The sequence below is a fragment of the Cervus canadensis genome, chromosome 18, assembly GCF_019320065.1.
Source record: "Cervus canadensis isolate Bull #8, Minnesota chromosome 18, ASM1932006v1, whole genome shotgun sequence".
Classification (NCBI taxonomy): Eukaryota; Metazoa; Chordata; class Mammalia; order Artiodactyla; family Cervidae; genus Cervus; species Cervus canadensis.
This window is the reverse complement of record NC_057403.1, coordinates 9,088,363-9,108,780: the sequence shown is the minus strand read 5'-3', so window position 1 is coordinate 9,108,780 and position 20,418 is coordinate 9,088,363. Positions and strand designations below refer to the sequence as shown.

The following is a 20,418-nucleotide window of genomic DNA, read 5'->3' as shown; positions in this document are numbered from 1 at the left end:
ATCCGGTCCCATCACTTCATGGGAAATAGATGGGGAAACAGTGGCTGACTTTATTTTGGGGGGGCTCCAAAATCACTGCAGATGGTGATTGCAGCCATGAAATGAAAATATGCTTATTCCTTGGAAGGAAAGTTATGACCAACCTAGATAGCATATTAAAAAGCAGAGACATTACTTTGTCAACAAAGATCCATCTAGTCAACGCTATAGTTTTTCCAGTGGTCATGTATGGATGTGAGAGTTGGACTATGAAGAAAGCTGAGCGCCGAAAAATTGATGCTTTTGAACTGTGGTGTTGGAGAAGACTCTTGAGAGTCCCTTGGACTGCAAAGAGATCCAACCACTCCATCCTAAAGGAGATCCATCCTGGGTGTTCATTGGAAGGACTGATGCTGAAGCTGAAACTCCCAATACTTTGGCCACCTGATGTGAAGAGCTGACTCATTGGAAAAGACCCTGATACTGGGAGGGATTGGGGGCAGGAGAAGAAGGGGACGACAGAGGATGAGATGGCTGGATGGCATCACCTACTCGATGCACATGAATTTGAGTAAGCTCCTGAGTTGGTGACGGACAGGGAGGCCTGGCGTGCTGCGATTCATGCAGTTGCAAAGAGTCGGACACAACTGAGGACTGAACTGAACTGAATGTAAGTTTCCATGTTACTCTCTCCATCTCACCCTCTCCTCACCTCTCCCTGTGTAAATAAGTTTGTTCTCTACATATGTTTCCCCACTGTTGCCTTGCAAATAAATTCACCAGTACCATCTTTCTAGATCCCATATATATGCATTCAGTTCAGTCACTCAGTCGTGTCCGACTCCTTGCGACCCCATGAACGTCAGCACACCAGGCCTCCCTGTCCATCACCAACTCCCGGAATCCACCCAAACTCATGTCCAACGAGTCGGTGATGCCATCCAGCCATCTCATCCTCTGTCGTCCCCTTCTCCTCTGTTTCCCCATGAAGTGATGGGACCAGATGCCATGATCTTAGTTTTCTGAATGTTGAGCTTTAAGCCAACTTGTTCACTCTCCTCTTTCACTCTCATCAAGAGGCTCTTCAGTTCTTCACTTTCTACCATAAGGGTGGTGTCATCTTCATATCTGAGGTTATTGATATTTCTCCCAGAAATCTTGATTCCAGCTTGTGCTTCTTCCAGCCCAGTGTTTCTCATGATGTACTCTGCATATAAGTTAAATAAGCAGGGTGACAATTTACAGCCTTGATGGACTCCTTTCCCAATTTGGAACCAGTCTGTTGATCTATGTCCAGTTCTAACTGTTGCTTCCTGACCTGCATACAGATTTCTGAAGAGGCAGGCCAAGTGGTCTGGTATTCCCATCTCTCAGAATTTTCCAGTTTATTTTGATCCAGTCAAAGGCTTTGGCATAGTCAATAAAGCAGAAATAGATGTCTTTCTGAAACTCTCTTGCTTTTTCAATAATCCAGGGGATGTTGGCAATTTGATCTCTGGTTCCTCTGCCTTTTCTAAAACCAGCTTGAACATCTGGAAGTTCACAGTTCACGTATTCCTGAAGCCTGGCTTGGAGAATTTTTGAGCATTACATTACTAGCATGTGAGATGAGTGCAACTGTGTGGTAGTTTGAGCATATATGCGTTAGTATACGCTATTTATCTTTCTCTTTCTGACTTATTTCACTCTGTATAATACGCTCTAGGTTCATCCACCTCATTAGAACTGACTCAAATTGCGTTCCTTTTCATGGCTGGAATTCTCTGGTGGCTCAGATGGTAAAGAGTCTGCCTGCAAGGTGGGAGACCAGAGTTTGATCCCTGGCTCAGGAAGACCCCCTGGAGAAGAAAATGGCAACCCACTCCAGTATTCTTGCCTGGAAAACTCCATGGACGGAGGAGCCTGGTGGGCTACAGTCCGTAGAGTTGCAGAGTCAGACACGACTGAGTGACTTCAGTTTCTTTATGGTTGATTAACATTCCAATTTGTGTATGTACAACTTCTTTATCCATTCATCTGTCAATGGACATCTAAGTTGCTTCCATGTTCTAACTATTGTAAATAGTGCTGCAATGAATATTGGGGTGCATCTTTTTCAATTTCGGTTTCCTCAGGGTATATGCCTAGCAGTGGGATTGCTGGGTCATATGGTGGTGGAAGGCAGATTCTTAACCACTGGGCCACCAGGAAGTCCCTCTTTCTTTTTGTTCTCCTCTACTGGTGTTCCTGCTCTATTTCAGGACCTCAGAAGGGTCCTAGTTTCTCTACTCATTTCCCCTTACTGCACTTTCCCCTCAACCTTTGACTGCCCTAAATCTGTTTTTGCTTTTCTTTCCCATCTCTGCTCCCTCTCTGCTTTTGGGGGTACACCTCACCTATCCATGTTATGCTAACTTCCACCTCGTTCTCTGGCACCCCCAGGTGGCTATGCATCAAATTTCCTGCTTTCTTTCTTCCTCTGCTCCTCCAATTGCTAGTTTTCTCTCCTGGGGCTCCAACGCTCTGAATGCCAAGTTTCCAACTCCTTAATCCTCGACACTGTTGCTCTGCCTCCTATCACTGACTCAGGATTCCTCTCCCTACATTGCTCTCCTGCCCCTGCAGATCCTGTTTTTATTACTCCTTTTATAAAACTGACTTTCAAGGCTCAATTTATGTTACTGTCTCTTTGCAAGATCCCCAGCCATCATCATCTGTATTCTCATTGGTTCACCTCATCCTTTTCAGCTGTTTTTCTGTGTCCTTCTGTCTCTGATTCTCCTACACCATCTTGCCTACATATTTCCAGGGATGCGACTGAATAACATGCCTGCCTACAAGAACATTCTCCAATTGAGTTGAATTGGATACAGAAAAACAATGACTGTAACATGACTGGCCTGGGGCACCTCCACAAGGGGAGGCCCGAAAGGAAGGACTGCTCTGAGGATACGCAAAGAAGGGCTGGGAAAGAGTGGGGGCCTTAAGTAAGGGGCAGGCTCTCCAGAATCCCAGGATCAGGGAGAGAATGTGGCATCTCCTGCCACCCTCTAAGGGTGGATAGGGCGAGGCTGGGGGATTGTTCCCAAAAGTTCTCCAATGCTGAATAGAAATGCAGTGACAGGTTTTGAAAAAAAAAGAAATGCAGTGACAGAGTTTTGGAGGAGTAGAAAGAAGTAGCTTTATTACTTTACCAGGTAAAGGGGGAACACAGTAGGCCAGTGTGTCAAGAACTGTGCCCCTGCTTCCTGGGAAGTTGGAAGAGGTCTTAAGGTTTTCAGGGTGGTTTTTTTGGGGGGGTGGGGGGTGGGAAATGAGGCTGAAAAAAAGAACGAGGGCTGGTGTGGTCTTGCATTCTTCTCCCCCTCCTGGGTGAATTGAGATCATCACAGCTGGCATCGGGTGATTCAAGAACAGGTTCTGGTGGTCTCTGAGGTCATCGTCCCATGACATTCTTTCTGGAATGAAGAATGCTCCGAGAGGAAAGTAATATTTTCTTGGAAGGATAAACGCCAAGTGTAGCTAGAGGGCAATCATTTTCAGAGTGCAAATAAGCAAGAAAGAGAGGGAGAACAAACATCTGTAGGTTAAGTGGATGGAGAGAAAAAGGACTGAATAAGGCTAACATAATGGGGTGCCACGTTTAGTTTCTGCTACAGCAGGAGCAGAGGTAGTACACAGTTTGAAGAAGCAAAATGTTTGAAAGGCAGCACCTATGTGGAAGAAAAGCCAAGGGCAGGGACCAGCCTCAGAATGAATTTAAATCCAAAGGAAAAGTCGTCTTTTTTTCTCTGTAACATGCTCTGCCTTTGTATGTCAGTACATCACTGGGAAATGGCAGAATGGCTTCCAGGCATTTGGCAATGCAGATTGTCTCCTCCTTACAAATTCAACATTATGAATTATCCAAAGACTTAAAAGAGTGGAACTTTGACTAAAGACGTTGCCACACTCACCAGGTTTCTCTCTAGTATGAATTCAGTTGATGCTTTGCAAGGGCTGGCAACTCATGAAAGATTTTGCATAACTCAATACATTTGTAAAGTTTTTCTCCAGTATGAATTATCTGATAAACTGCAAGGTTTCCCTTGTGATTAAAGACCTTGCCACACTCACTGCATTTGGAAGGCTTTTCTGCAATATGAAGTTGTTGATAGTTTCAAAGGGTTGTCTTCTCAAGAAAGACCTTGTCACACTCATATTACATTTGTAAGGTTTCTAACAATTATTAATTCTTAGGTGACTCACAAGGTTTGTTCTGACAAAAGATATTACCTTTGTAAGGTTTCTCTCTAGTATGCATTTCCTGATCAAGTCCAAGGGCTTCAATGAAAGACTCTGCCACATACATGATATTTATATGGTTCTGCCTGCTGCATGGATTATCTCATGTCTGCTGATACCTGAGAAGAATGAAAGGTTTTCCCACAGACACTACTTTTTTAAGGGTTCTCTCCAGTATGAATGCTCCCATGAATTACAAGGTCTGGATTTCAGTTAAACATCTTAGCATACATACCACATTTCTGTAATATCTCTCCTGTATGGATTATTTGATGTCGACTGAGGGTTGAGCTCTGACTAAAGGTTTACCACAGTCATTACATCTGTAAGGTTTCTCTCCAGTATGAATTCTATAATGAAGTGAAAGCTTTCTTTTTTGACTAAAGACCTTGTCACACTGGTTGCATTTGTAAGGTTTCTCTCCAGCATGAATTCTTTGATGAATGACAAGGTCAGAATTTTTGCTAAAGACCTTGCCACATACATCACATTGATGTAATTTCTTGCCTGTGTGGATTATCCTATGTCGACTGAGGATTGAGCTCTGATTAAAGGTTTTACCACACTCATTACATTTGTAAGGTTTCTCTCCAGTGTGAATTCTTTGATGAACTGAAAGCTTTCCTTTTCTACTAAAGAACTTGCCACACTCATTACATTTGTAAGGTTTCTCTCCAGTATGAATTCTTTGATGAATGACAAGATCTGAATTTCGGCTAAAGACCTTGCCACATACATCACATATATGTAATTTCTCTCCTATATGGATTCTCTGATGACTCCCAAAATTTGAGCCCTGATGAGGCTCTTTGCCACACTCATAAAATTTGTAAGGTCTTACCCTGTGTGGGATCTGGTTTTGCATCAGTATTGAAGGATACATAAAGTCACTCCCATATATATTATAAATATTGGTTTGGAGAGTAGGAGAAACTGTGTGAAGAAGTGAAAACGAGGAGCTACTGTTGACATACTTATCAGCTTGATTAAATGCAATTTTCTGTTGACGTTTAAACATATGCAGTTCATCTTGAAGACTTAACACAAGTCTATTTCCAGTATGGTTGTTTCCTGCATTCCTTCTACTATGTTGACTTCTATTATCAATGATATCTTGGTTAAGGTATGTATGGATATTTTTGTAATTTCTTTCATCATCTCTCCACTGAAACCTGAAGTCATTCATGTTCTCCTGAATTTCTGGGAGATTAAAATGTTTGATTTCCGGGATTTCATTTCTTTCCCAAATCACTGTTTGGCATACTCCTCCTCTATCAGTGTGTGATTTTAGTTGTAATTTCCAGATGTGTATATGAGAAATATCTACAAGATATAAAGAGTCATAGATATCCTATTCATTACACTGCATGAATATAAGTTTCAGGTTGAATATAAGATATTAAATAAAAGTAATACTTCAAACACAGTTATGAAACTTCTCAACTATGTTAAATTTTTGAGGAACAATAAATAGGATTCTCCACTACACTTCTGGTGCATTATGAAATGGCCAGGCCAGACCATCTAAAAAAGGGCATGTTTAAATTCCTGAGGCTACATCATGAAGCTTTTCATGCCTGAGTCAACACGGCTTTGAGCTCAGTTAAGCAAGGCAGGGGATTACAAAAGGCAAATAAGGGTAAATCCAGACACCTTCCCAACTTTTAGAGGGAAGTTATCCTCACCCACAGAGAGCAGGTTCCTGAAGGTCTCTGACATCACATCCACGTATAAGGCCCTCTGAGCAGGGTCCAGGCATTCCCACTCTTCTGGAGAGAATTGGATGGTCACATCATTCAATGTCAACCGTGACTTAAAGTTAAAAAAAAAAAAAAATTTCACCAAGGCCATGAGGAGAGTTCTTATTTCCATACAAAATGAATAGAGGTAAAAGATCAATTAAGTTGAAGAATGTATTCTGACAGAGCCATGGAAAGGCATTTAGAGCTACTTGTATGTCTAATTTTAATTTCCTGTGCTTTGTCATTGAGATTATGATAGCTTCCAAATAGAAGTAGATTTTCTCATTTTTGTGGGCAATACATGAAATATATACAAATAATAAGTCAACACCAGGTTGTCAATGTGGAAGGACTAGATTATTAGACACACTGAGAATGATCAAACTTGGATATAGAGGAATGTGAATGATGTTTTCAGAGATGACAAAGTCCACAGTAGTTTTAAAGAAAGCTTAAAACCTCCAATGATGAGGATGATGAGAGCAGCAAAGACAAACAACATTTGAATACTTCCTATATACTATGCGTTACTCTAAATGTTTAACATTTTTAACTTGTTAGCAACATCACAGCTCATTTAAGAAAGAATTTTTTACCATCTTACAGAGGAGAAAACTATGTCAGAGACACTGAAAAACTCGACTCAGGTCAAGAACCTAATGAGTCATATAGTAAGCACCTGAACTACCGTGTTTGGGTTCTAGAACTGAAGCTGAAAAAATCAAAAGTAATGAGCATTAAAAGTTCATTGACAGATGATTCCCTGAGAAAATCTGAAAGAAATTCAAGCTGAACAACATGGATCAGGCTAAGAGGTCATTTTACATGTGTGCACACATGCACACATACACAAAATGTTAGTAATCTTATTATTTAAACTGTGAACATGGCTGTAGAGGAGAAAAAATAATCAAGGCCAGAGAACATATTAAAAATACACTATCAACTGCAAAATGATATGATAGTTTTAAAATCATGATATATATATCTATATATATATATATATATATATATATTTTTTAATCATGATGAAAAGTGAAAGTCACTCAGTCATGTCCTACTCTTTGTGACCCCATGGACTGTACCCTGCCAGGCTCCTCTGTCCATGGAATTCTCCAGGTCAGAATACTGGAGTGGGTAGCTGTTCCCTTCTCCAAGGGATCTTCCCAACCTAGGGATTGAGCCCAGGTATCCCACATTGCAGGTGGATTCATCATCTGAGGCACCAGGGAAGCCCCAAATCATGACATCCTTTATCTAAACCATGGACATGCATATCCATACACCTATGCATACAGGTCAACATTAAAATACCTGAGTAGTCTGACAGCTTTTCAGTCTATTTTTTCAGTAGTTCTTATTCATATGCATTCTAAGATCCTTCAGACAATGAAAATGTACAAATTATACTCAACTGAGTTTCCCAAAAAGATTCTGCACTAGGATACTAAAAAAAACTAGTACAGACATAACACTGATTCAGAATTTTAAAAATTACTGTTATACATTATTTGAACAGATAACAGATAAAATCACAATAATAAACTTAAAAGATTCTTGAAGCATTAAAAGACAAAAATAATATTGAAAAATATATTATTATTCAAAAAGAACATTTTACCAGTGTCATGATTAAAAGGAAACTCCGAATGCATTCCTTTGAAGTTCCAGTGAAGTGAAGGCAGTTGGCCAGGGCTCCTGCCTTTCACCACTGTACAGGGTGCCTGAGCAGAGATCATGAGAGGAAGTGACCGGAAGAAAACAGACAGCTAGAGCAACACAGTAATCTAAAGACAAGAAAGGCAAAAAGTGAAAAGAAGGAAAAAGATATTCTATCTTATAGAGAGCAGGAGTAACTACGCAGTATCAGACAAAATAAATAGAAAAACTGACACAAGAGACAAAAGACATTACATAATCATAAAAGGATCAATTCCCCAAGAAGATGCAACAATTAATAAATATGTACTGAGGGGAGGCACTAGGTAAGGATGAACATACAGGTGTCAAGAAAGAACACCTCAGAATCAGAAAGAAATCCAAAGAGAGGCATTTCAAGAAAGACAGACTGAAGAATCAACTGAGAACATGACTTCACCTGAGAAACAGCCATCCTTTACTTTCCTCTTCCTCCTCTTCTTATAGGGTTCTTACTCAGACAACTTGCACCTTTAGAGATCAAGCTTCAAAGCTGAAAACAGGCTGCTTAATGGTTAGAATAAACATACTCCCTCTTCCTCTGCTGCAACCACACACACAGGGGAGATCTCACCATGTGGATTAAGAGTCCTGTGCTCCCCACTGTCACAGGAGGGACTCAGCACAGTAAACCCCACAACAGAGACCAACAAGTTACTTTTCCTACACTTTTCATCAGATCTCCCTACCCTCCTATGAGGCTGTTATGCCACACAGTAGCAGTGGGCACCTGAGCTGACCTGACAACCCCCTTCAGGTCACAGACCAGGCCCTGGTCCATCCCCACGCAGAACAGAGCACCTCCTCCTCAGACTAGATCTCAGTCCTCCAAAACAGGAGGACTCACAGTCCTGATGTTCAGTGACAAGTCCAGACTGGAATCACAGAGGCAATTAAATATTATTGAGATTTCGCCATATACTGACAATCTTAAGAATTCCTGGTCAAAGTGTATAAAATATGTCTATACAAATGACTCATTGATCTTCTATGAAGCCTGGATTGAGTACCACTAAGAGAAGATTAAGCCTATCACATCTCCCACTTTTTATTTTTCTTCTCCAGCTTTATTGAAATAAAAGATGAATGAAAATGGAACAAGTGATTCTCTGACAAACATATACACTGTGAATAATTATCACAATCAAGTAATCCATTTCCATCAACCCAAAATTACCATTTTGTGTGACTATGTAGTGAGAACATGTAATTCTTTCTGAGAAAATTTCAAGTGTATAGAAACACACTGTTGATGAGAATTCAAGTTGGTGCAGCCACTGTGGAAAGTTCCTCAGAAAACTGAAAACAGAATTACCATACAATTTAGCAATCCCACTCCAAGGCATATATCCAGACCAAATTATACCTCAGAAAGATTCATGCACCCCTATGTTTACAGCAGCAATATTTATAATACCCAAGACAAGGAAAAACTAAATGTCCACCAACAGATGTGTGAATAAAGATGATATGGTACATATATACAATGGAATATTACTCAGCCATATAAAGAATGAAAGAATGCCATTTGCCACAATACAGATGGACCTAGAGATTATTATAAAGTGAAAGAAAAAAACAAGAAAAAATAATAAAGTGAAAGAAGTCAGAGAGAGGCAAATATATGATTATCATTCATTTGTAAAATCTTGAAAAAATGAAACAAATGAACTGACTCACAAAACAGAAATAAGACTCACAGACTTAGAAACAAAATTATGGTTACCAAAGGGGATTGGGGGGGGGGGGTGTGGATAAAATAGAAGGTTGGGATTAATATATAAACACTACTATATATAACACAGATAACTAATATAGACATACTGTATACCACAGGGAACTAACTCAATACTCTATGTGGTAATCTATGTGGGAAAAGAATCTGAAAAAGAATCAACATGTATATGTACAACTAAATCACTTTGCTGTACACCTAAAACTAACAAAACCTTGTAAATCAACTTTGTAAACCAAAGAAATTTTACATATATAAGAAGAGAAGAAGCCATTCATGCCAGGAAAAAAATCTGAAACAAATTTTAAAAAGCCGTAACTGGACACACATCAATGTTACAACAACTCAATGATCCATATCAAAACAACCCATCACCCATTTGGATCCAATTTTCCCCCCACCTGCACTACTAGGTGTCTCCATTTTATTCTCTTGACCTGTCTCCCTGTTTCGTTGGTCGCGTGTCTTTTTTGCTCCCCTCTGCTCTCCTGCTGTTTCTGGCCTCCTGTTTCTTCCCTCACACCTGTCCTGCCCCTCTGTGCAAGCTGTTCTGCCTCTTGGGGCTCTTTCTCCCACCCTTTCTGTCATAAATTAAATTTCTTCTGTTTCTGCCTCTTTCTTTCCCCATCTCCGCTCCCTCTCAGCCCTCAGGTTCCACTCCCTTCCTCCTCAGAGACCCCAGGTGGCGATGCTTCCTTCCAGCTCCTTCTTTCCCTCTGCTCTTCTTGTCACCCTCTGTCCACGTTTTCTCCCAGCACCACATGGCTCTGAAGGCCAAGGTTCCAACTCTTGTAACATTTCCCATTACTTTCTTCATGAAATGACCGTCGGCAGGGATCCCACCTTCTCACGCTGATTCGGGTTCCGTTCCTTACGCTGCCCTGCAATCTTGCAGATGCGACTTCATCACTTTCAGGTTACTTCTTCCTTGTGTGTCCCTCAGCGACCCCCTACGTCCCCACTCGTTTTCGCTCACTCTTTTCCCTTCAGGTTTTCTACTTCTCCCTCGGTCTCTCCGTCTCTTCTTTTCCAGATACCCCCTCACCCAAGAACAAAATGCCCGTCTTCCGGAAAGGACCACTTTCTAACGGGGGGCGGAGAGGTCCTGGAGACCGAAGGGCATGGGGTATCACACGTCCCGCCCAGCTCACCTTCCCCCAGGCGAAGGCAGAAGACGCGGCCTCTGCGGCAGCGGAGCAGCCAGCGCTGCCTCCAGGGACCGAGAGGGCAAGGCTGGGGGACGCGAATCCACCCCGCGGACGAGTATTTTACATGGGGTGAGGGTGGGGCGCCGGGGTCAGTAGAGGATTTTATGAAAGAAAGAGTCTTGAAACGCGGTGTCTGCGTGGAACCAAAGCAGAAAAGTCAAGGGCAGGGACCGGCCCAGAGCGACTTCAAACCAAAAAGAAAAGATACCAGACCCGAAACGGCGACGTCCGGATTTTCTGGGGCGGAGGGCCGGGTGCTGGCATGTTAGGTCCCTAGTGACTCCCACACCCTGAGGACTGCGGGAACCGCACAGCACAAGTTCACGGTGGAAAGAAGAAACTTACCTCGGGACCGTGACCTTGGCTGCGTCTCCCCACCTTCCGGGTCATTAGGCTGGGCTCCTCCGGTTAGAGGCCGGGTTTCCGGGGCGGGGCCTACCGACAAGGGGCGGAGCGAAGAAAAGGCCTAGCTCTGCGCTGGGTAAACTGGAGAGCCTGGGAGAAGGGAGGGGTTGGCTGCCTCAAGTTGTATACAGAGCTCGTGCGAATCTGCATTAAAAATCTTTTTTCCTACTACCGTGACCACCCACCCCCCCCGCTACGGTCCTGTTTCTATGGAACATATGAATAATAAAAATTGTTGACAAAAACAAACATTTTGAAAGCACCCACACACATGCGTGCACACGTACACACCTTGGTCTCAACATTCAGGTCCGAGTCAGGATTGCTCTGGGCCGCCCCCTCCCTGGACTCCGCAGCTAAGCCTTTACATCTCGACTTTGCTTCCCATTATCGGCCCGTGGCCTGTGCCTCCGGCAGCAGAGGCTTCCAGGGTCCTACTCCCCATAGGTGCTGAATAGATGGAGTCTCTGGTTTCCAAAACCGAGGGCACGAACGCCTGTTCATCCTTTGGAGGAGCTCCTATATGTCCACCTTCTAGTCTTTTTATTCTCTCTTGATTTCTATAACAGAATTTCCATATGACAATACTGGCTGTAATTAACATGTGTGGTCAATTCTCAGTGTAAGTCCAGCTTATCCTTGGTACCCTTTATTGGCAGTGGAAAACTTTGCTTCAGTTCTTCATTGAAACAAATCAATAAATAATACTATGATAAAAATAGTTCCTGAGTAGACTGTACATACTTTGTTACATAATCAGCATGGAGCCCTACACCAAGGTCACAGGACAAAAATCTCTGGAACTGACCAAGTCCGATAGTAAGTGTTGTCATGAATCTCCAGATCTAATCCAGCCAGTTCTGTGACCCCCATATTAAGTAAAACACCTACCCTATTACTCATCCTATAGAATCCTAATCAGTCACCTAATGCCACCCCTTCCAGTAGGAATTTTGTCTGGAGGCTATAAAAATTGGCCACGAGCCCAATAAAGAGGTCAGGTCTCCCTTGAGCCATCCTGCTATTCTAACAGTCTCCCGCTCTACTCTCCTCTCATTCCACCTCATGTCTGGAAATGCTTTTCCAACCTGCTCACAGACCAGAGCAATCTGGAAGTTCACAAAAGATTAAATTAACGGTGAACCCAAATGTAAAAAGACAGGCCAACTCTGTCCACCTACGTATTATCTGCATAATAAATAATGCAACATGATCCGAACACATCTCTTGCTACCTTAATATGTCATCTAGAAAAGTGAAAGTTACATTTGCTACCTAACCTAAAATGGCTGTATCATGAAAATCTAAAAAATATATAAGGTCCACTCTTTAAACATGTTTATAAGCAAATGTAAAAAGATAAAGAGAAAAAGGAGGTCTTTATTAGAGTTGCACGTTGTCAGGACCTCCTGTCTTCATCCTCCACATGTATGAGTGTCTCTGCAGGGGGTGCCTTGTGCTCAGTGATTGTTTCTATAAGAGTTAGTGCCCTTGACCTTGCTTCAGGAAGAGGGTGGAGAAGATGGGGGCCAGACGGGCTGTGGGTGTATAGGTCCCATCCAACTAAGTTTCTCTTCCCCAGCTCCTGGCCTTTGTCTCTCACCCAAGAGGTATCTAGGCCCACAGAGACGGCTATGGAAGAGTTGACCAGGTCCAAGAGATTTTCATAGACTTTTAATAATCCTTTCAGTCCAAATTTGATTAGAAGCTGATATTTAACACTTGGTATTTCTAATCTCTTATGCTGCAAAGTAAAGCATTTCTTGCTAGTAAAAGTATATAGTTAAGGTCAGTCATTATAAAATACAACTACTACTTGAACTTAGGTATCCTTCTTTCAAAATGCTATCTGGAGAGCTAGGTTGCAATTTGTAATGCATTCTGTGTCATGATGATTTTGGACACACAGTAAAATCCTTTTCTCTGTCTTGGTGCATCATTAAAAAATTACACAAGGATAATTACAATAAAGGTATTAAAGGCTCCGGGCTCCACTCCACTCTCTCCCTCTCTCAGAGGGAGTTCCAAGGAAAGCGAACCCATGAAGAGGGCCAGAGGGCAAAGACCTAGGCCCTCTCACCACCAGCTAGGAGAGGGAGTTTGAAAGCCTGCCAACCCAGCCCTGAAGGAGCCTTCCTGTGGCTTCAACCTCGAGGCCCTGAGCCACACCCACGCTGCTAAGATGCTCCCACAGTGCACAGAAACTGTGGACTATCATCAAATGCTCACTGCAAAGCTTCTAAGCTTTGTACTGATTGGCTACATAGCAGTACTTAATGAATGTGCTCCTGTATGCTCTCTCAGTCCTGACTGACTCTTTGCAACCCCATGCACTGTAGCCAGGTTACACTGTTCACGGTATTTTCCAGGCAAGAATACTGGAGTGGGTTGCCATTTCCTCCTCCAGGGGGTCTTCTTGAATCAGGGACCCAACCTGCATGGGAAGACAGATTTTTTTTTTTTTTTTTAACCACTGAACTACCTGGGAAGCCTGATTCAAGCCTGATTCTGGCCGGCTACAGAAATGGATATAAAATATATATGCCATGAAAAAGATGAAATTATGAAGGCACTTAAAACTCCAAATGAGAATTCTCACAGTAAGATGAATATGAGCATTCACCTAATCTCAATGACTTCAAAACTAGGCTACTTAGGGAATTCTCCAGTGGTCCAGTGGTTAGGACTCCATAGTTCCACTCTAGGAGCCCAGGTTCGATCCCTGATTTGGGAATTAAGATCCATAAGCACTGTGGCAGTGAAAAGAAAAAAGCAGGGGGCAAGAAGGAAAGATTTCCTACAATGACATGATAAATTAAGACACCTGGGCATGAGTGGGTGGAGACAGGTACACTGGCAGTGAGAGATCGGCAACTTAGCCATTGATTGGAGGGAGTCTAGGGTGCTCTGTGAAGGGTCAATGGAGGTGTTGACTACCCCCAGAACTGGTCATTTAATTAAGCAGACAGGATTGTCTTTGTAGGCAATGGAAATTGACAAGTAAAATGCACAATTCTGTTCATGCTGATTGTGCATTTTCATTCCAATGGTATCAAAAACATCATTTCCATTTAGAGTACACTAAAATCTGGGAGACAGAGATCAACTGTAATCCAGGGAGTGTAGGTCAAAAGCAATCTGAGGAATCCCATATGAATCACAAAGCTCCAAACTGGTCCAAGAATTAACATACTTGGGAGAGGAGAAAAGCTTTTTTTAAAATTTTAATTGGAGGCTAATTACAATATTGTCGTGGTTTTTGCCATACATTGACATGAATCAGCCATGGGTGTACATGTGTCCCCCATCCTGAACCTCCTCCCACATCCCTCCTCATCCCATCCCTCAGGGTCATCCCAGTGCACCAGCCCTGAGCACCCTGTCTCATGCATCGAACCTGGACTGGTGATCTATTTCACATATGATAATATCCATGTTTCAATGCTATTCTCTCAAATCATCCCACCCTCACCTTAAATCATGTTAACAAGCAGGGTCCCCCTGCAGGGTCCTTTGATTCCATTAAACAGCTTAAATGCTGAGGTTCTTGGGTATATTTGTTGTTATCATTATTACATTTTTTATTACTCTATTATTCATATATATGTGTACATTTTAGTCTTTGAAATTTGCTTGATGTCACATTACATCCTGACAATGTGAGACTTTACTCCAACCCCTAACTCTGGAAAATAGCCAACATAAAAGAACTCCTTTTCTTCTTTTCTGTAGAAGGAGACCGCTTACTTGCTAAGAACTACGCTTCCTCTTTAATTTCAGTAAGACTCAGGATAGCCCAGTTGTTTACTTCAGAAACAGCAAGAAAGAAATCGTCCAACTCCCCATCCATTGCCTTATGAACAATTACTGTTCCTCTTTTAGATCTGTGGATGAAAAGTTAACATGATTTCATCAAAATTTACTTAAGCTTTTCTCCTCTCCCAAGTATGTTAATTCTTGGACCACTTTGGAGCTTTGTAATTCATATGGGACTTTGCCTAACTTGTTATACCTAACTTGTTTATATCCCTGGGTATAAAAGCTAAGTTTTCAACTTGACTTTTGAGGTTTTACAACTTCGGTTGCCACCATTCTATTTGAAGAATATTTCTTTTTTTTGACCACCCACCAGGCAGCATAGCTTGTGGGATCTTAGTTCCCCTTCCCAGACCAGGCACTGAACATGCACCGCCTGCACTGGACGTGCGGAGTCTTAACCACTAGACTGCCAGGGAAGTCCTGCTAGTCACAGTATTGTGCAATAATTTCAGAAATTGGTATTGCTCTACATTTGTTCCTGCCTAAAGGGAAATGTTTTTTTATCTATCATAATTGTGACCTATTTTTTTTCAGTAAATACAACTTCATCTTGGATAATCTTTCTTGAAGAATTATGTGGTAATCAGTGAACCTGCATCTTATTTAAATATTCATTCTTTGGTAATATTGACCTATGAGATAAAGATACAAGCATACTTTGGAAATACCTCAAATGCAGTTCCAGAGAATGACAATAAAGTGAATCACAGAATAAAGTAGGTCACTCAAATTTTTTATATTCACACTACATATAAAAGTTCTTCTTTGGACTATAAAGTATGCAATAGAAATATCTAAAACAATTTTTCAAATTTATCAACCAATTCATTTCCTGCACTGGGTCCTAGTCACTGATGATGTAGCAAGAAATAAAATATGCTGCCAAAAAAATAATAAAATAAAATACGCTGCCTTCAGGAGGTTATATTCTATAAGGGAATGTCAGCAATCATTAAGTAAGATATGACTCTAGTAATGAATTAATACAATGACAGAAAGAGAAGCTGACTTAATTTGAACAATGTGTTGAGGAAGTGCTCATATGATAAGAGAACATCTGAACAAAATCCTTGATTAATTTAAAGAGCCTGTGATTCAAAACCACATGGAGATCATGAGAAAAAGGATGATGTTGGAAGTTCATAAAAGCAAGAACACAAATTGTGACCTGGAGTACCTAAAAGAGCACAGAGCTTTGGATCCATTTACAATTCTTGAATGGAAACAGAAGAAGAGAATAAATCTATTTATTTAAGGCACTCAGTTTGTAGTAACTGGTACAGCAGAAATGGAAAATTTAGTATGGGGTACGTAGAAAAGCAAAACACAGTTTTCCAGAAACATTCTCATCTCATCAAGTGTCTATGGTCCTTGCACTACAGTTGATGTGATGTTGCAGTTCTACAAAGTACTCTAATAAAGCCAAAGATGTGGACACCTGTAAAAGCCTTGACACTTCACCACAATGTTCAATGTTCAAAATCATGGAACACCTGCAGGAACATTTTAGGCTTAAAGGCACACTGAAGAATTTGCCACTCATTACATTTGAAAGGTTTCTCTCCAATATGAATTATCTGGCATGTTATAAGGTATGAATTTTGACTAACCATATAGAGATGGTCATTAAACTCGTAAGGTTTCTTCCCATTACAGATAATCTGGTTGTGAGTGAGTCTATATGCAAAAAAACTTTACAACACTCATGATATTTATACAGTTTCTTCCCGTTATGAATTCTCCAATGAATTGTAAGGTGTGAATTTTCAGATTTGAATTTTTTTTGAAGTTTGAATTTTGAAGACCTTCCCACATATAGCACAATCACATGGTGTTTCTTTTTTCCTTTTTTTTTTTTTTTTAACATGGTGTTTCTTAAGTTGGATTTTCTGATGTGTGGTAGGGTTGAGATCTGAGTAAAGGCTTTTCAACACCTAACAAATTTGCAACATTTCTATTCATTATGTGGACTTCCCTGGTGGCTTATTAGGTAAAGTAAGATCCCCTAGAGACGGAAATGTCTACCCATTCCAGTATTCTTGCCTAGAGATCCCATGGACAAAGGAGCCTGACAGGCTACACGACTGTAGCAACTATCACTTTCACTTATTCATTATGCAATCTGTGATGAATTCGAAAACATTGTTTGTAACCAAAGCCTTTGCCACACTGATCACATTTTAAAGGTTTCTCTCCAGTATGAATGGACTGATGACGGATGAGGGTTGATCTACTGCTGAACATCTTACCACACTCATTACATTTGTAAGGTTTCTCTCCAGTATGAATTCTCTGATGAACTACGAGGTTTGAATTTCTATTAAAGGCTTTGCCACACTCACTACATTTGTAAGGCTTCTCTCCAGTATGAATCCTCTGATGAGCTGCAAGGCTTCCTTTCAGACTAAACAGCTGGCCACACTGATTACAGTTGTAAGGTCTGTCACCCTTATGAATCGTTTGATGACGCACCAGGTTGGATTTTTGATTAAAGAACTTTCCACACTCATTACATTTGTAAGGTTTGTCTCCAGTATGGACATGTTGATGCCGTATAAGGGTTACCTTCTGACAAAAGAACTTGCCACACTCATTACACCTGTAAGGTTTCTGTCCAGTATGGACATGTTGATGCCGTATAAGGGCAGTCCTGTGATGAAAGTATTTGCCACACGTGTTACATTTGTATGGTGTCACTGCAGTCTGAATTTGTTGATGCCTTGTAACAGTTTCCTTATCACAAAAGACCTTGCCACATTCATTAAATTTGTGAGGTTTCACTCCAGTATGAGTACTCAGATGAGTTTTAAGATGTGCTTTTTGACCGAAGACTTTGCCACATTCATTACATTTGTGAGGTTTCACTCCAGTATGAGTACTCAGATGAGTTTTAAGATGTGCTTTTTGACCAAAGACTTTGCCACATTCATTACATTTGTAAGGTTTCTCTCCAGTATGAATTCTTTGATGAACTGCAAGGTCTTTATTTTGATCAAAGACTCTGCCACATACATCACATTTAAATGGTTTTCTTCCAGTATGTTTTATCATATGTCTCCAGAGGCCTGAGGAATACCGAAAGGTTTTTCCACAGACATTGCATTTGTAAGGTGTCTCTCCAGTATGAACTCTCTTATGACATGTAAGATATGAATTGTGATTAAAACTTTTGCCACACACATTACATTTATAAGGTTTCTCTCCAGTATGAGTTCTCCGATGAATTTCAAGGTGTGAATTTCGACTAAAGATCTTTCCACAGAAGTCACATTTACACAATTTCTTTCCTGTATGGATTATCTGATGTCTACTGAAGTCTGAGCCCTTAAAAAAGATTTTTCCACTCTCATTACATTTGTAAGGTCTTTCCCTGTGTGCTACCTGGTCTTGTGTCAATATTGAAGGATGTATAAAATCACTCCCATATACATTAGAAATGTTGGATTGGCCAGAAGGAGAAATTTCCTGAGATAGTGAAAATGACGTACTACTCTTCATGTTGTCATCAGCTTGATGAAATTCATCAATTGTTTGTCTACTCTGAAACGTGCACAGTGCATCCCAAGAGCTTAATGCAAGTATATTTGCAATCAGCTTCTTTTCTGTATCCTCTCCACTGGGTTGAACTCTTCCATAAGTGACACCTTCATTATGGAATGTAGAGATATTTCTATAATTTCTTTCATCATCTCTCCACTGACACCCGAGGTCACACATACTTTCCTGTAATTCTTGAGGGTAAAAATGCTTGATTTCATGGCTTTCATGGTTTCCCAACATCACTGTTTGGTATCTTTCTCCTATATCAATGTTTGCTTTTGGTTGTGATTTCTTGATCATGTGTATATGAGAGATAGCTACAAGATATAAATAATCACAGATATATTACTACAGTGTATGAATAAATATTTTTTCAACCACAATGTTAAAAATTTTTAGGAAAACTAAAGAATAAGATTCTTCACTATAGAAACAGTGGTTACCCATAGTTCAAATCAAGCCTAGGGTAGTCTATTTTCAAACACACAAGGACATAACATTCAAATTGGAAAAACTTATATTAGCTCTCAAAAATAAAGGTACTTTTCTACCATAACCACAAAACCCAAAGAAATTAAAGAGTAAAAATACAAACACTAGGAGTTTAGAAAGGAAATCATAGGAGATGCAAGAAGTGAGTTGGGTAACACTCTTATTCAGGAATCCCTCTTCAAAATGGTTTGAGTCATCGCAGCTGCACATAGTAAGTTGTATCCTGAGAAAGTTGTCCAAGGGATGAAACGAAATCATTTTTACAGTGTGAGTAATACGAAAGGTGGAGTGATGGGTGAAGGAAAACTTGGAAACCGGGGAGATCAGGAGACCAATTAAAATATGTGAGTAAAGGTTAGTGTTTCTATCTGCATCAAGGGAACATGAAAAGAAAGAGTAAGACAGATAAAGGGTCTGAGTAGATTTCAGGGAATAATAAACAGAGGATATCACGGCTTATGACTGTATATACGTGTGAAAAACTTTAAGTACAGGAAACTAAAAATACTGAGGTTAAAAGGAAAAAAGAATTGGTTTAACTATTCCATTTTTAACTATGGAAATTATATTATGGGTATGTAGCCAAAATGAAAGAGATTTAAAAAGAGAAGAGAATGGGATATTTCAGATATAAAGCACATATACATCTATTACATTATTTGCTAAGTAGGTTATCAAGTTCAATATTCCATAAGCCCCATTTCCAGGCATATTTTCACAAAGAACAGATATAATGTTGTATGAGATGTCTAAGAATGATCTTTGTTGAAACCTGAAGGAAACACTAGAATAAGACCATCAAAAGGAAATAGATGTGTTTTTTTCTGTACACAAACATACAGATAGAATAAAAATATCCTGGGTGTTTTTAACAACAAAGATGGACCATGAAGGTATATGCTCAGTAAAAATAATTCAGAGGAAAAAAAGTACACAATTATTCCAAATATGTATAAAATAAAGTTAATTTAGAAAAAACACACGAAAAAATAAGAGGCAAACTAAGAGCAATATAAAATAGTTAACAAACTCAGGGGGTTAGTAGAATGGGGGATATTACTAAAAGAAATAAATGTACAGTTCTTAAAGAGTTCTACAAATCTAATGTACAGCATGGTAATGATAGCTATCACTACTATATTACATGCTTAAAAGTTAATAAGACACTAGACCTTAAACATCTCACCACTACTCAGAAAAAAGAATTATGTCACAGATGAATACATTAAGTAACCTACCAAGGTAGTTACAATGGAACCATCAAAACATTACACTATAGGTCTTAAACTAACACAATGATAAACATTAATTAAATTTCAATAAACCAGAGAAAAAGAAAAAATAAGCACATAGACAAAACAGTCCTGGTTTATCAACTGAACAGAAATAAATTGAAGGAAAAAATGATAATAAAAATTCAACCCAAATAAAAACTGTTAGGCATACACAATATACCTAAGCTAGCAGAAGTTAGAAGAAAAAACTGGATTAGAGTTCAATGAAATAGCAAATAATAACTACATAAAATTGTAACACC

General features: G+C 40.2%; 1 protein-coding gene across 8 annotated transcripts in view; it reads right to left on the bottom strand.

Annotated features, from left to right (window-relative positions):
• Positions 1 to 3,132: 3,132 nt before the first annotated feature.
• Positions 3,133 to 20,418, bottom strand: part of LOC122420611 (zinc finger protein 160-like) — a 32,810-nt gene continuing 15,524 nt past the window's right edge. Inside the window, exons 2-5 of one of the 8 annotated variants that reach the window (XR_006263327.1) lie at positions 10,971 to 11,120; positions 8,083 to 8,175; positions 5,928 to 6,054; positions 3,133 to 3,416 (exon numbers count right to left, since the gene is read on the bottom strand). Coding sequence is in view for 1 of the 8 variants with exons in the window: in XM_043435919.1 (XP_043291854.1) it covers positions 16,956 to 18,706 (1,751 nt within the window). In the remaining 7 variants the exon portion in view is untranslated. Of the gene's footprint in view, positions 3,481 to 5,927; positions 6,055 to 8,082; positions 8,176 to 10,970; positions 11,121 to 16,080; positions 18,707 to 20,418 lie in introns of those variants that run through there. The other 7 variants (XR_006263332.1, XR_006263329.1, XR_006263331.1 and 4 more) reach the window with 7 other exon arrangements.